General features: G+C 37.8%; 2 protein-coding genes across 3 annotated transcripts; both read right to left on the bottom strand.

The window, feature by feature from the left end:
* Positions 1-147: 147 nt before the first annotated feature.
* On the bottom strand, positions 148-6,311 carry adm2b (adrenomedullin 2b). The gene is made up of 3 exons (XM_057348310.1): positions 6,042-6,311; positions 5,748-5,906; positions 148-1,985 (listed from the first exon to the last, which is right to left on the bottom strand). Exons 2-3 carry the CDS (start codon positions 5,816-5,818, stop codon positions 1,622-1,624), a joined length of 435 nt encoding a protein of 144 aa, XP_057204293.1. The 5' UTR covers positions 5,819-5,906; positions 6,042-6,311; the 3' UTR covers positions 148-1,621.
* A 1,639-nt stretch (positions 6,312-7,950) lies between these two features.
* LOC130562734 (MOB kinase activator 2) lies at positions 7,951-17,228 on the bottom strand. 2 transcript variants are annotated; one of them, XM_057347952.1, is made up of 6 exons: positions 16,878-17,228; positions 11,283-11,434; positions 10,914-11,010; positions 9,784-9,908; positions 9,288-9,536; positions 7,952-8,648 (listed from the first exon to the last, which is right to left on the bottom strand). In XM_057347952.1, exons 1-5 carry the CDS (start codon positions 16,985-16,987, stop codon positions 9,304-9,306), a joined length of 717 nt encoding a protein of 238 aa, XP_057203935.1. In that variant the 5' UTR covers positions 16,988-17,228; the 3' UTR covers positions 7,952-8,648; positions 9,288-9,303. The 2 variants fall into 2 exon arrangements, with proteins under 2 accessions (XP_057203934.1, XP_057203935.1); XM_057347951.1 differs by having other exon boundaries at positions 7,951-9,536.
* Positions 17,229-17,417: the final 189 nt, after the last annotated feature.

Genomic DNA, 17,417 nt, shown 5'->3' with positions numbered 1-17,417 from the left:
TCTCTCTCGCTCTCGCTCTCGCTCTCGCTCTCGCTCTCGCTCTCTCTCTCTCTCTCGCTCTCTCTCTCTCTCTCTCAATGCCACAGTACTTGGTATACAGTATGTGTTTGAAAGTTTCATCTAGTGTGTGTTTATACGCATGCTTGTGTCTGTTTGTGCTGCTCAAATGATATTAACCGTGAAAATATTGTCATTTCTTGTTTCAATGTTTCGTTTATTGACATAGCTAAATGATATTAACATACACAACGGAGACAAATAGCTAGAAATATGCAATCATTTTACACTTGTAAAAAATATTTACACCTCAAATGCCTTTGTTAACTTAGAATTAAATAACAACTCTTTCCATTCAAGTCAAAGCCATTTAAGAGGGCGATCAGTTCTTTCTCATTTAAAGTGCTTTATGTTTATGGTAACATTTGACCTGTGTAGTTGATGTAAGCAGGAGGACATACAGACATTCCTCCATGACACCCCTAAGAGAAACTAGAGGGTGGGTGTGTGTGTGTTTTTGGGTTTATTTTCCATTATTTTTATTTTGCAAGACTGTTGGCTCGTTTGTGCTTTATGGATGAACATAAGACATTTTAAAAGTTTAAAGGTGAATACTGAGTATAATCCTAAAAAATGATGACCCTTAAAAAAAGTATTTGGACGCTTTGGATCTTGAAATACTTTTGCCTCAACTAGTTAAAGATCAGAGACAGCTAAAAGTAAACCAGTTGTGGGTTTATTTCGCAGAAGATTGTAAACACAAGTCTGCGACGCATTGCTCTGCTTGTAGTGAGTCTGAGATGGGACTGCTTGTTTACCTCGACCATGGCAGATGAGGAGGGACAAAAAAATTCTGTCATCATTTATTCACCCTCATGTTGTCTGTATATGACTCTGTCTTCCGTGAAACGAAAGAAGATATTTCGAGAAATGTCTGGGTGGTTTTGTGTCCATACAATGGAAGTCAATGGAGTCCAGTGTTGTTCGGTTACATTCGGTTACATACAACATTCTTCAAAATATCTTCTTTTGTGTTCTGCAGAAGAATGAAAGTCAAACAGATTGGGTTACATGAGGGTGAATAAAAAATACATTTTATTTTTGGGTGAACTATCCCTTTAATTTCATGGCATTTGATGACACATAACCAAGTAGGTAGTCTCCTAGCAGAATAACCTCAGGTGATTCATCACACGAATTATAGACAAGTTTCTCTACCATTTCACAACCAGAAAGTCCAAAACACGTTTAGATTTCTTGAAATGTTTGCTCGAAGGTGTGCTAGTTTGGTATCTCATGCAATAACATTCATACGGCTTAAATGTCCAAATACGGATGTTTACTCTCAAGTGCATGTCGAAGCTCTGAACGGCTTTAGCTGGCTCAGTCGAGGGCGATGCGTCTCAGATTATCAGAGCGACCGAGAGAACAATCCTCCCAAACAGTCTGATAACACATACAGATAATGAAGCTTCCAAGGGTATCAAGTATTAAAAGTAGGTAAGACAGCTCAGCGACAGCTCGGGCGTTCTCCAGAACGTGAATTGTAGGTAAGGACAGTCCGTAAGGTTTCTTGGCGTCTTTTGTCACACGATTTTCCTTATTCTCATGTGCTTCATCAGTTTTATCCGTAACTATGAGGACTTCTGGGATTGATGGGCGAGCTGTCCTGGCGTCCGCTTTGACCCATGAGCTGGTAGAGCCGGTGGCTGAGATTCTGCACCTGGCAGGTACCCAGCACGCATCCCACACGCATCAGCTGACCCCGGACGTGCCGGCGTTCCCGGGAGTGACCCTGGGGGGTGCTGTTCTGATTGGACTGTGTGCCGGTCTGTCTCGACGGGTGTCCTTTATGCAGGAGGGCCCTCCAGACCGCACCATGCTCTTTTGCCCCGGCACTCGAAGCTTTTGAGGGGATGGTGATGGTTTCCATGGCAACGCCGCCCTCTGTTTCTAGAAGCTTCCATGGTGTTCTAGGAACACTCAGTCTGGGGATGAAAAGAGAAATAGTCATTCAGACATTTCCTAATCCATTTTTCTACTTAAATCTGTCGATCGATCCGTCATTTAATATCAAAACAGAATGTCTTGAAGAAAGCGTGAGACTGTTTTGGCCATACATGGACGGAATAATTAGCCAGTCGGTGTTGCAAAATAAAGTATTGCAGACAGGGTTTACTCAGACCAACTGAGGCATAATGCCCTTTTTTGTCAGGTTACTGGATGCAGGTCAACATGCTTTTTTATTTACATGTACTCTTAAAGGGGCAAACTGACTTCTGGTCTGATGCTGTTAAAAGATTCTAAAGAAACTGGCACCAGTGCCCATCATGCACAGCTGCACATTTTTCCAAACTTTTTTAAATAAATTATGTTGTGATTTTTGTTGTATGTTTACTATAAGGACTGTAACACACAAATCAAAAGATTTTGACATCATCATTTGAATTTCTTATACATTCAATTTATTATAAGATGTATATGTGAGATGTACAGCCGCAGAAAAAATGAAGAGAACATAGCAAAAGCAATTTTTCTGAATTTACTATTTATTGGTAAGTGTTTGAGGAAAAATGATTATTTTAGTTTTATTCTGTGGACTATTAACAACTTGTCAACCAAATGTCAAATAAAAATATTGTTTCTATTCTACATGTGTATAGGAAAAGTTCAAAGATTTTTTAATGTGTTAACGTCGATTTTGATCAGTTTTCATGTCTTGTCATGCTGTCAGTCTTTCACATTTCTGTTGGATGAGACACGATACATCTAGAAATTCTGATGAAATAAAAACATTTGAAAAGGTCACTTAATTTTTTCCCGTGGCTGAATCTGTCCTATGTGGATGTATTTTTGTATATATTTTGGATGTCTGTATGTTTATGTGGTGATAAAGGGTAATACTCTAGTCTTAAATTCTAATTCTTACTTGAATGTTTCTGAACAGGATTAGTCTGCTCAAAAATATTGAAATACAGCAATACACACAATCACTTGGTCTGTGTAAACAAGCATTCCTGCTCACTGCCTTTTTTAAACAGGATTTACAAGATTATAACATGTTAACCTGTGGTCTAAATGTACAGTATGAGGCTATTTTGTCTTTTTTTAATGGTCATAGAAAGCCATGGGGTGTCGGCCATAAGAGCGTCACAGCTCAGTGTGTGTTAAGAGCATAGTTCACTCAAAACATGTATGACTTTCTTTCTTCTACAAAACACAAAAGAAGGTATTTTGAAGAATGTTGCTAACCGAACAACATTGAACCCCATTGGCTTCCATTGTGTGGCCACAAAACTACGATGTTCTTTTATGTTCCGTGAAAGAGAAGGAAAGAGTCACATACGGGTTTTAAACAGCACAAGGGTAAAAATGGTTTATTTTTGGGTGGTCTCTTTAATTCTAGACCGTGGCTGTTCTTGCAGCTTATCAGTGGCTGGTATTACACTTGTAGTTGGAACAATATAGTTTTTTTTTTTTTAAGCGGAACCGGAGATGTCGGGGTCAGTACATGTTTGTCTTTCTGAATATTGGTCTGTATGTTTGTCTGTCTGTCTGTCTCTCTGCTTGTCTATCTTTCTGTCAGCCTGGTTATCGATCGGTCTAGTTTTCGACCTGTCTGTCTGCTTATTGGTCCATCTTTCTATTGTCTGTCTGCTTATCTCTGTCTACTTGTGTCTATATGACTTTCCGCTTGTCAGTCTGTCTTTCTGTCTGCATACCTGTTGATCGGTCTGTCTGTCTGCCTGCTTGTTGATCTGTCTGCAGTTTTTCTGTTGTCTGTATCTGTCCGTCTGTATGCTTGTCAGTCAGCGTATTGTGCTTTCTGTCTGTCTGTCTTGTCTGCCTGCTTGTTGATCTGTCTCCTTGTCTGTCTGTCTGCGTTGTCCTGCTCAGTGTGTCTGCCTCTTGTCAACATTTCTGTCATCTGACTGCTTGTCTGCCTGCGTGCCTGTCTGTCTTTTGTATTAGGGAACTCGTTCTCTTGATCCCTTTTAAAGTTCTGCGTATTCTTTGACATGCACTTCATAAGTTCCCGTCTGTATATCATTCTGCGTTGTCGTGATTAAAGCGTGCTTATCTAATCGGTTAAAGTGCCATTGTTGCGGTTTTATGAATGATTAGAAGCCTCGACCATATCATAAAGTCTGAGAAATACGCTCTGCGGAACGGCACAGTTACACAATAGACCCGTATACCAAACCCTTCATAAGCCTCTGCCCTGAACTAAAGTCCTACTGTTTCACTCCTCCATTGAGAGAGAGAGAGAGAGAGAGTTGCTGTATTTTAGATCTGTGAGTACGGAACAACGGGGTGAAGAGTCTCTTGGCGGTCAGAGGAGAGGCACAGGATGGACAGGAGGAGATGTATTGTGATGTTTCATTTTGTCTTACGGATGAATGGAGAGGAAGAGGAGAAGGAAGGTTGAGGATGAGAGAGAGACTGTTGAGATGAGTTCCCACATTAGTGCCCTGCATGTGGCCTGAGAGTGTGAGACATCACACAAACCTTTAAGACTGATGTTGCAATCCGCTCTCTGAAGGGCACATGTTTAAAACAGGGCTAGAATGGGCTCATATTGGGGGAGAACAGCCTAAATCCGCCTTAAATCAATTCATTGTGCCTTTGCCCTGTGCAAGAGGATTTCATTTGCAGCTGAACATTAAAGTTTTAAATCACCGAGTGCTTGTGTCCGTGGACTCGTGTTGATCTTTTCCCACACTGCACTCACACAGCATGTTTAGATTTATACTGTAAGTTTGTTTCGGTTTTGAAGGCCACTGACGTGTTTAGTATTGCGCGTTGGAAGAAATATGTTCGACCCACCAGCAGGGGGAGCTTGGCTTGTTTTCAGTGAAGAAATGAGATTGTAAAGATATTTATCATTTAAAGGCCTAAACTAAAACATCAGAACAGTAGTCCCTAAAAGTAGTTAAGCTTTTTAAAAATGTTTGAAAACGTGTAGTAACAGAATATCAAATAGCATATTCAATTGCATATTAGACCTGTTCTCGAAACTGCAAAATGTAACTTTTTAATTACATTTTTTAATCAGCTAGTACAAGTTTAGTTTTTTGTTGTGTATGTGTTTTTATGGTTTATGACACGTGTGTATAAAAAAATAAATGTTTGGTTTTTATGCTGTATTATGTAACGCGATTAAAGTTTTATGAAGGGTGATTTTAGGTTGATTGGGACACTTTTTGGCATAGAGATGAATGGCAAGTCCAAAACGTTTGGTACCCAATGTCTGTTCTGTAGGGACTTTGTAGCATGGACATAATTCATTTACATCATTCGTATTTCATCCAGCAAGTCAGAGTCTGAAATAGATCTTCATATCATGACTAAGCAGTCACGATGTGGAAATATGAGAAACTACGTTACAGGTGGCACGTCTCTTTTGTGCTCCGTGTGCCCATGGAGACAAGTGACTCGCTTATATTCTCGGCAGCCACACGCACATTTAAGAAGTTTCACTCTTACAATCCGAGTATAAATCTAAGATGCGTGTGTATTGTATGTTTTTATAAGACATTCACTGAACCTCGGACACCAATGACGCGCACTCGGTCTATAAAGCCTACATTTTCGAAATTGGCAATATTATTTGAATGATCTGAACGATAGATGATCAGACACGTTCACGTGGTAATTCTGCACATATTCCAGTTAAACTGGCGCACAGGTGATCCGGGCGGCGCCGGTGTCCCGTGCGTAAACCCAATTGGTGTCTGTTGCGCACTCACCTGTTGCGCGCCGGCAGCGCCAGTGTCTGGAGCGGCAAAAGAAACACGCAGATCAGCAGAAGTGATTTCATGTCCGAGTCCTTTAATAACAACTGAAATTGTCGTTATTCTTTACAGTCCGACACGATAAAGTTTCTCAGTCCGGATGGAGACGCGCACCTGCGGAGGACACCAAAATGTGGTTACAAAGTTGATCGGTTAGCATGTCTGTTGATGAGTAATGGTAGTCGTATGTAAACAACTGCATAGTAACATATAAAGATTATTATTATTGTCACTTTTAAGCGTTCTTACGTTAAACGTCATCCCATGAAGAAACTGGTGCGTGACGTACATTGTCCATCATACTGCAAGGATTAAAATTAAAACGGTTAGCTTCGGTTGTTAGTGAAGCACTTAGATTTATTGGTTTCGGTGACTCTCTGAAACGACTCAGAAGACTTCACTCGTGGATAGAGGAGATCCTTAAATACTCAGAGGGAGGGACTCAGGATAACTGACACCATTACAGAATGAAAGCTCTAGATAATCTTAATCATAAAAGCAATATCCTCCTGAAAGCCAGTTAACTGTACATCACTCACTGTAATGAATATATTACAACTGATGCCAATTCTTGTAGGATTTTGGGCCTGATTAATGATTGGGGGCGTGGCCAATATTATGATATTAATATAATGTGATGTGGTAAAATGGTTAAATGCAGAAAGAACATTACAACCAAAAACCAAATCTCTCATTATTTTATGTTATATTATTTATCAAGTTGTTCCAAACCTGTGCTAAGACTAAAGAATGTAAAAAATGTCATTGGTAAATATTTGCCAGCATTCTTTGGTTATCTTAGGTTACATTCTCTTCCACATCATTATATTTTAAATGTTTAATATTTAAACATGTGAACTGAAATACAGTGTCACGCTATACAAACATTGTATGTGCAGTCAGATGTGACCTATAGGGCCTGAAGGTCAAAGACGATAAAATAATTGTGTTTTGGATTTATAGATTTAGCTCAGCCTGTCCTGTGGCCTTTTTAAAGAGGATTTTAAGAGCATCAGCAACACTTCTGTTAATGTTAATAAGAGTCAGTCACAGATGAGACTCTGAGACACGTACAGACTGGTTCATGCCTTGAGTCTTTGTGAGTCTATGAATCTATAAATTTTATAGTTGCTTTGTCCTCAATGTGAGTTTTGGAGCAGTGCAATTTTCTGTGTACTGTATAACAAAACTGTGCGTGTCTTTGTGATTGTCTTTATAGCTTAGTAGCACAAAGGTCAGATTTGTTCATGTGCCAGTGTGTGTGTACAAATGTATGTTTGTGTTAAAAAGCATATGAGAAAATCTTTAATATAGATTTAGTTAATGCATGGTGATGCTAGCTTGGAAAATCTGTCAGGGAAATCAAACACAAAAGGCTAAGAATAGTTAAACTATTACCTGAAATTGTTTGTATAGTTAAAGATTACTTCTAAAACACTGAACCTAAATATTAAACGTAACCCAACCCACACGGTTTGCAGTCATGCAGCTTGTTTAGGAGAGCGATGCTATTGTTTTTTTCAGAGTCATTGGACTTTATTATTTTTATTGCACAGGCTGGATAGATTTAGGCCTACAATGAAGGAGGGATTTGGGCCATATTTTAGGACCAGCATATCATATAGCCTCAATTGGTTGGGATTAGTTATTTTACCTTTAATCTGATGTAGATATTACATTTTTTTTTGCATCATCTGAGCCTTGGACCTGTTCTGTTTCTCAGGGTGGAGTACACTGTGTGTCTGTGTGTGTTTCTGTTTCAACTGGATATGCTTTAATAAACTCACCATAGTTTTATAATAGGCTAATCTTTTTCAAATCTCATCCAAAAATTAAAAAAATTCTCTCGTAATTTACAATTTCAGATGCACATGACTTATTTTCTTCATTTGAATAATTTGAATAAAATGTTATGTTATCTTATGATTGCCTACTCTAAATGCTGAAGGTCCAAAAAGCAGATCCATCCAAATGATCAATATGTTGCCATATTTTAACACACTTCATACTAAAGGATGTTTCTATTTATAAATGTAAAACTGCAAAATGTCCCCACAAGTATTTTTTGACCTTGAGAGGACATTTTTGGTCCCCATGAGAAGTACAGCTTATAATGATGTTTATTTGAAAATGTAAAAATGCAGAATGTTTTCCATGATAGATAGGTTTAGGGGTAGGGTGAGGGATTGAAAATACAATTTGTACAGTATACAAATTATTAGATCTATGGAAAGTCCTTTTAAAACGTTGGGCTGCTGAAACCCTTTGCTGCCCCCTGCAGGAACAACACAGTTATGCTCATTTATACTCGCTGAATTATAAATATCAATCTTGGACGGGACATGTTAGAACAATATAACGCATCACAGTTTGAAATGTTTATTGTTGTATACTACACACTATTTCACATGTTTCTTTTTAAAAAGTAGGTAGTATACAGTATATACAGCACAGAACACTAAAATCTCAAATACAGTCTTCAATTGTCATGTCAATGTGTTCCAGTAACACAAAAACATGTTTGAGAGAGAAATATGTAAGAGTCAGTAATTCTGATATTCAAAATTGTCGCTTAAACACTTTGCACAAGATAAAATGATAGTAATAACTGTATTCATGCAGAACAAAGACTGAATATATTGTGTGTGTTTATAAAGATATCTAATTCCTCTTGGGAACCAGTCAGACCAGATCGCAAACAGAGAAGTGTGTGTGTGTATCCTAAGGGCTGTTCATTCATGAGCATTCATTTATGCTCTGGATGAAGCAGAAAATCTGATCTCTTTTCCATACAAACCTTAATTCTTCTGACCACTTGATACATGCATGAACAGAAAGCAACACAAACATGTTCACCTGTGTGAAGATAAACACAAACCAATATGAGAAATGTATGTGATATATTAACATATCACAGTATTTGTTGCTTAAATTATATTATTATATATTATTGATTATATTTCTGAATTGAGAGAGGATGCATGTTTGTGTGAAATGGCATTTGTGAATGACTTGTTGTCAGTGATTCACATCCGGTTGTTCGCTACATCATGTAGCATTTTCATTTACACCCTAACACATTGTGTTGTCTGCATTGAAGCTTCCACAAGATGTTTTATGTTTGCATTTTGGACCGATGACCAACACACACCCAGCCGCCAACTTTCATTTTACGCCAGAAAGCATGTCAGACAAAAATATCTGATAATAAGTGTCTCCGTTGTACCGGACAAAATAGCTGTCATATTTTTAAATGTTGTTGCAGACAAATGTTGATAAAGAATGCGGCTGGAATTTGCATGGCACGCTTGATGGAAAATAGTGTAGATTCCCAAGAACTGTCAGTTGTTAGAAGGCGGAGTTCACAGCTTCTGTGGGTGTGGAAACCTACTGAACTGTCCAATCAAAGCCCAGTATGTAGTTGACTGACGCGTTATTTCTGTTCATTAGTAAAAATCACAGTTTCTGTGTGTATGAGTCTTAGATTTTTTGAACCTGTGTCTAAATGTTTTCAGTGTGTGAGCACAGTGATGAGGTCATCGATAGGCGCTGTCTCCGCGGGGTCCAGCAGTCTAAACGTGTGGCTGAAGGTGATGAAGTGTAAGAAGAGCGTGTTGAGGTGAGGATGTAACTCCATGGCGATGATGTCCTGGTAATGTGCACTGAACATGTGAGCCAGGGTACGGAAGAGCAATACAAAGACCTTCTGAATCAGAAACATGAATCCAGGTGAAAATGGTAAACCTAGACAGATAAGTCTTTATCAAGTAATGTTCACCACAGATATGACTGGCTTATAATGGAATAAAGCTCATCTAAATTCTAGAGGGAACTGACTTAACCTTCTAGATCAGCATCTGATTATAGGGATGAACTATATTTATTTTGTATTGGTTCAATTAACTGTGAATGCTGATCCACAAGCAATGTGTTCTTTTCTGAATGGGTGTGAATCTTTTACTATTGCAAGGGAATCGTACGGTAACGTTACCTGTTTTAGCAGGAAACACACGCTCATCTGTCAGAAGCTCTTGGATGTAACACATGGCGTAGTCAATGTAGACCGGAGCAACACACTTCAACTTTCTGCCCCGATCATCCGTCCATTCATACAGACTGAAAAACACAATCGTTCACCATCAACCTCGCATCTAAAAAAACAAACATGCTATTTAGCTCCTCCTGGCGTTTTTTGTTTGAAGTTTTGAGTTTTATTAATGTGGTGAAATGCTCAATACAACACTCTTCCCACAGTATGCAATAAAATTATGTAGTTTAGTAAAACGTAATTATATAGGCCTTGCATCATTCTTATATTCATACCATAAAGTATATACAATAGGCTATACAATAAAAGGTATAGAAAAATGAAAATCTAAATTTTAAATTCTGAAAAAATATAAAGGCCTATACTGTACAATACAGTATGTATGCATATATATATATATATGCCAATAAAATAAATTGTAATTTCAGATTTCTGCATTTAAATTTCATACAATGCACACCTGTATGCAATTAAGCCAAGAACATTATTTACAAGTTTGGTAGGCTTTTTTATTTAATTGGCTTTTTGCCGAACGTCACGTGCAGAAACTGGAAAACAGTTCTCATCGCATCTGCTTCAGGTCTGTTGAATGCGTTGGTTACATTAAGAGCGGTTACTAAAAGATAAACTTAGCCGATGTCCATAGGCATATCTATATATAAAAGTTTTTTTTCATTTTCTTTTCACTGAAATTTGAACAACGATAGGATAAAACGCTAGGTGACTTGGTTTCCGGTTTGGTCATGTGACGTCGGTCCGTGTACAAATGAAGAGTTTGGTTCCAAAATGAAATAACTCCGTTTTTAAAATCATGTTTTTGATTGTGCATTCCGATTAATATCAATTAAACTGCAGTTGGTATGTTTTGATTCAAGCCATAATTACTCAAACAATACAGCTAACTAACACATTAAAACATGATAACATAATAAAAACATGATTTTAGAAAAAAAATTAAAACAGAGTTTTTACCAAACCAAACTCTTCAAATACTCTATGGATTAGTTTTTTTATGGTTTAATTGTTTAAAACGTAACATGTCTTTTTTAAACTAAGTTGTGTGTGATCCTCACGTGTTTTTGGGGCCCATGGCTGTCGGACATGTTGTCATGGAGCAGAAGTCAGACAGAGCGCTGAGGAGGACATTTATGTTTTGGAAGAACGAGACAGCTGAGAACACAAAATAAAAATGTCAGTGGTGTTATAACAGTTTTTGCGTGTTAAGATGGGATAGGAGAAAGTCGTAATCTTTAACGCACATTAACACGCAGTTAATAGTTAAATGCATTAAGGCGTTCTTCACATTCTTCATGCATGACTGAACACAACACATGAACATGTTGTTTTTTTTGCACTTTTGTGATGTTTGTCATCACTGGGTGTTGTAAAATGACGTTAGTTACGTCTTCTCCTAATTTTTTTCTCAGGTTTGCATTACTCACTGTGTGTTGCGATCCACTCCTGCTGGTCAAGTCCATGTGGAAGAGCAGAGAGGGTCAGAAGGTCGACGTCAGTGATGCGTTTAGACAGAAAATGATCTTTCAGGTATGGTTTAACCTCAGCGGACAGGACTAGATGTAGACCGTTGTTTTTTCTGTTAGAAACACATACACGAGTCATTTATTACGGTGTCATTTATTATATGTGTCATTAACATAAGGCTTAGAATCAGAACAATCATTTTTCTCCCTTTTCCTTTTTTGATGTCTGTATGTTCATTTTCTTACTAATTGTCATTTAAAAAAATCATATAATCATATATATTTGATTAAGGAGTGTAAACTGAAGCTCAGATTTGAGAAGAATTTAAGAACAAAATATAACACACGGCACATGAGCAAGTTTATTGAGACTATAAACCGTACTCTATGTTTGCTATATTTCCTGTCAGTTTTTTGTTTTCTATGCATCCTAGATTAAAACTAGGTCTGCGATTAATCGCCATTTATACACTCACCTAAAGGATTATTAGGAACACCTGTTCAATTTCTCATTAATGCAATTATCTAATCAACCAATCACATGGCAGTTGCTTCAATGCATTTAGGGGTGTGGTCCTGGTCAAGACAATCTCCTGAACTCCAAACTGAATGTCAGAATGGGAAAGAAAGGTGATTTAAGCAATTTTGAGCGTGGCATGGTTGTTGGTGCCAGACGGGCCGGTCTGAGTATTTCACAATCTGCTCAGTTACTGGGATTTTCACGCACAACCATTTCTAGGGTTTACAAAGAATGGTGTGAAAAGGGAAAAACATCCAGTATGCGGCAGTCCTGTGGGCGAAAATGCCTTGTTGATGCTAGAGGTCAGAGGAGAATGGGCCGACTGATTCAAGCTGATAGAAGAGCAACTTTGACTGAAATAACCACTCGTTACAACCGAGGTATGCAGCAAAGCATTTGTGAAGCCACAACACGCACAACCTTGAGGCAGATGGGCTACAACAGCAGAAGACCCCACCGGGTACCACTCATCTCCACTACAAATAGGAAAAAGAGGCTACAATTTGCACGAGCTCACCAAAATTGGACAGTTGAAGACTGGAAAAATGTTGCCTGGTCTGATGAGTCTCGATTTCTGTTGAGACATTCAAATGGTAGAGTCAGAATTTGGCGTAAACAGAATGAGAACATGGATCCATCATGCCTTGTTACCACTGTGCAGGCTGGTGGTGGTGGTGTAATGGTGTGGGGGATGTTTTCTTGGCACACTTTAGGCCCCTTAGTGCCAATTGGGCATCGTTTAAATGCCACGGCCTACCTGAGCATTGTTTCTGACCATGTCCATCCCTTTATGACCACCATGTACCCATCCTCTAATGGCTACTTCCAGCAGGATAATGCACCATGTCACAAAGCTCGAATCATTTCAAATTGGTTTCTTGAACATGACAATGAGTTCACTGTACTAGAATGGCCCCCACAGTCACCAGATCTCAACCCGATAGAACATCTTTGGGATGTGGTGGAACGGGAGCTTCGTGCCCTGGATGTGCATCCCACAAATCTCCATCAACTGCAAGATGCTATCCTATCAATATGGGCCAACATTTCTAAAGAATGCTTTCAGCACCTTGTTGAATCAATGCCACGTAGAATTAAGGCAGTTCTGAAGGCGAAAGGGGGTCAAACACCGTATTAGTATGGTGTTCCTAATAATCCTTTAGGTGAGTGTATATGTCTGTGTACTGTGCATATTCATTTTGTATTTATAAACACATACAGTACATATACATGTGTATATTTAGGAAATATTTACATGTATTTATTTATAATGATCAATCATTTAAATGATATATAAATGTTTATTATTTTTATATATTTCTTAGATATATGCATATATGTGTATGTGTTTATAAACACAACATTATTATGCACAGTACACAGACATGTAAACACAAACTGTTAATTCTGGATGCGATTAATCGCGATTTATGGTTTGACAGCCCTAATTAAAACCAAAATTCCCTGAAACTCTGTATTTTGTCTTTTTTGTCAAATAGTAATCATTACCAAGTTGTATTGTCTCCATTTTGTACCACACACATTTTGATGTTTTAATTAGGGATGCAGGATCAATTATCGGCCATATCGGTATCGGATAAATTATGAATAATTTCCTCTGGTTAAACCACTTCAGCTGCACGCTGCGCACAGTTAAAATCCAGTACAGTACTGTCTTTCTGTCGTGATCATTCACTTACTGGTATTAGCAAAACATTGTCAATGTAGGTACAGTATGTAGATATTTATGAATGTGTAAATTATAGGAGCAAAAGCATTTTTTTTTAAAGCCGACTGTTGTCTGAATGCTTTCTGTCTTGACACCCGTTAGACATGTGGCTATTAAGAACATTTCTCTGGGTTGCTCTAGAAGAACATCTATAATTAGTTTATTAAATAAAAAATATACCAGAAAAGTTTAAAAGTTAAAGAATCGTTAACTAGTGTAAAGTAGGCTTGGTACATGATTTTCAGGGAAAAAGAGAACTAACGGTTACCTTGATTTCTGCAGTGAATGTTTTCAAATAAAAGCAGCTGTCCACTTTTTGCCTTTTGTTTCCGTCTCAGAAAATGTCATATTAATATTTAGATACTGTATATCATCCAATATATCGATTATCGGCTTCCAGTGTTAAATAATTATCGGTTATCGGCCAAAATTTACATATCGGTGCATAGTTTTAATAAAACCTGAGGGGAAATCAAAGCAAATATTGTGCAAATATGCACTCTGGACATCACATTTGGCTACCGTCAAGTTTTTTTTGTCTTGTAAGATTGGAATACTATTGATTAGGGATGTAACAATATTAAAATCTCACTGTACGATAATACCTAGGTATCGAGTCCGCCGTACGGTAGTTATTGCGGTATTTAAAATGACAAATGATGCCATGCCGTAAGCATCCTCTTTTCTTTATGCTGTAATCATAACTGTTGCTTAGAGGTATGAGTTATATGAGATGGGTCAAATGACCTAAAATCCCTTTTATAAAATAAAATCATTGCACCAGATGGACCTTTCCGAAGGTAACATCTATTATTTTTCTAACATTCTCTAGGCCCGGAAGACCAATCGTTTCATACAGTCATGTGACCACGATAATATTGAGACAATTTTGCGATAACACGATATGGATAATATTGTTACACCATTTCTATGGAATGAATACTAATGTTTTGGTTTAGAATTGTGTTTCTTACTCATGTATACACATGTAAGTTTGTAACGCAGTAGATGCTTTCTGCTGGTTAATTTGTGTTGAAATAGTTGCCGCTGAGCAAACAGAAAGACAGTTGGAGAACAAACTCTCTGCCTTTACACAAGGACACACCGGGATGTAGTTTACTGTGTAATGTGTGCACATGGGGTTGGTCGTTTTAATGGCTTTTATACCGGCAGGCCATCGTGTTTGCGTCTACGTGTTTTCCGAAAGCGTTATCGAGCACAAGATCGCATTGTCCTGGAAAGAGAGCAGCGTTTTACTGTACACAGAGCTCATTTCCCTCATTCAAATGAGATAAGCCACACACATGCTTGGGCTGACGTGTAGAGTGTGTTTACACAGAGAGCGAGGCATCTAAAAACAGAAGTATCAACCTTGAAACAACTGAGTGTGCAGACGGTGACCTCGTCCTAATAAATGGTCAAAAAACAGGCCGTGATGTGAAGTTGTTTTTAACAGTGATTCTGTTAAGTGCTACACATGTGCTACAACTAAAATGTGTGAATGCCATTCATTGTTATAGATGATAAATATTTCCACTTTTTTTAATATAAAATATGCATAGAACTAGCACACTTCTCAAACAAAGCATTTTACAAAATGATGATGCCTTTACAAAAATAAGTTTATTCAAGTGTGCTATTAGTATACTTCCTTTGGAATACTTTCAGACTAACTTTTATGTACGCCTCAGAAATAAAGTGTATATTCTTTTTAGAAATGTATCTAAAATGACACTTAAATGTACTTGACTTACACTGACAGAAAAGTCTATTTGCTCTATTAGTTTTATGGAGACATACTTAGAAGTATAATGAGATATTCTATGCTTGACTTGTAGCTTTACTTTCTTAAAAACTGTTCAAATTTATATAGTAATATAAATAAAATGTGACCATGTCAAAACCCGGATAAAGTCTCGGAATCTAATTTTGAGATGAGATGAGCATCAAAATTTGATTTCAAGCCATAATTTCACTACGATTTCTATCTTTGACATGGACTTAGTGGATATCGAAGATATCAATGTTACATTTTCACAAAATGTTCTTATGTAGGACGATTTATTGTAGAAAACAGTAAATCACAAAAATGAATTTTGCTGGGTTTTCACAGGTAGGGTCACACATATAAAAAGTAAACTATACTAAAATTCACCTGAAGAAAACTTTAGTGGAAAAGAAAATATTAGTACGTCTAATTTCATTGAACATGAAATACAAGTTTCACAAAATAAACTTGACTTATTTTTGTAATAGTTGTTATTTAAAAGATGTACTGTACTGTAACTGAAGAGAGAGAGAGAGAATACTAAAAACAGATTTTGATTGTAGTGATGAGAATTTCATCACACATTGTTTTATCACTTCAACTGATCTAAACTCTTCACACTGACATCAGTGTTTTTGTGTAAAAATAAACACCAATAAAAAGTACAGATAAACAAATTTGACTTAATATTGCCCTCCATACAATATATTTTCTTATCTCCTTGAATTATTTGTATGATATATATATATATATATATATATATATATCTTTTTTTAAAGATATTTTTTAAATATCTTAGTTGCAGTCATATGTTTAGTTGTGTTATTTTTAGTCCTGTCTCAAGATTTTCGAGAACAGAAAAGTACCTTTTTTGGTCATGCATCGCAGTAATAGGACGTATTATAGTTTCTTCATACTTTGATTGGCTTTGATTTCACAAAACTTTCTGTACTTAAGAGTTTTTCTTTGTAAACAGTATACAGTAAACACACACAAGTTTGTCAAATGTAAATATACGGGCCACAGCAGGTGTTTATCCATAAACAAGGCCAGTACAGAGGGTTTGTGTTTTTGCACACATGCTGTTGTGGAAGTTTCCTTTGACTTTGAGCTACTGTAGTTTCTAGTGAACTTACACACACACACACACACACACACACACACGCTTTGGTTGACTATCCCCGTGGGGACAGTCCATAGGCGTAATGTTTTTATACTGTACAAACTGTATATTCTATCCCCATCCCTAAACCTAAAGATCATAGAACACTTTTTGCATTTTTAGATTTGTAAAAAATATTGTTCTGTACAATTTATTAGCTTTTTTGCCCCTGGGGACCTCGATTTTGGTCCCCACGGTGACACGAGTCCCCATGTGTTGGTGTGTATTCAGGTTTAGGTCCCCACCGGGATATACAAACATGAACACACACACACATGTTCACATTCCTTCTCTCTAAAAGTATGCTGACTCTCATCTCTCCAGCAATGTTTGCATACCTTCTACCATCTGTCGCGTGTGTGTGTGTTTATACTCACACTTTAAACAGGCTGATGTTGGTGTGGTTTGCCTTCAGAACATTGACATCCTCTTCATCAGAGCTGCCGTTGCTCTGACATCCCCCCATATCCAGAACACGTCTACCCATTAACACACTCAAAAACTCCCAAAGACGACCTCATTCAGACCATCAACTCCCAGCAGTCTCTCACACGCATACCGTCCGTGTTTACATTACGTCCGTAAGGGTCCGTCCTGGTGGTCTAATTTCACGAGCTCTCTCTTTCCCCGTCCTGCATTTTCTCGCAATGGTCCTGTTCTCTCGGCCGTTCTTTGTGTGCTCTACACCTCAGGCTGCGTCTTCTTTTCTCTGGTGAAGCAGTCAGACAGGTTCCACCAGTACTTGAAAAATATTTACTCTCGTATGCACACTTGGGAAACACGCCCCTCTCCACCCACAGGCCACTCCCACCTCATGCCTGCGGGGCAGCTTTCACTTTCAATGCCCCACGGGACGTGTCATTCCAAGTCATGGAATGTTGGATCCATTTTTGAAATCGTTAGGTTTTTCGAGGTGG

This window comes from Triplophysa rosa, linkage group LG12 (assembly GCF_024868665.1).
Source record: "Triplophysa rosa linkage group LG12, Trosa_1v2, whole genome shotgun sequence".
Lineage (NCBI taxonomy): Eukaryota > Metazoa > Chordata > Actinopteri > Cypriniformes > Nemacheilidae > Triplophysa > Triplophysa rosa.
This window is presented reverse-complemented; position numbering and strand designations above follow the sequence as displayed.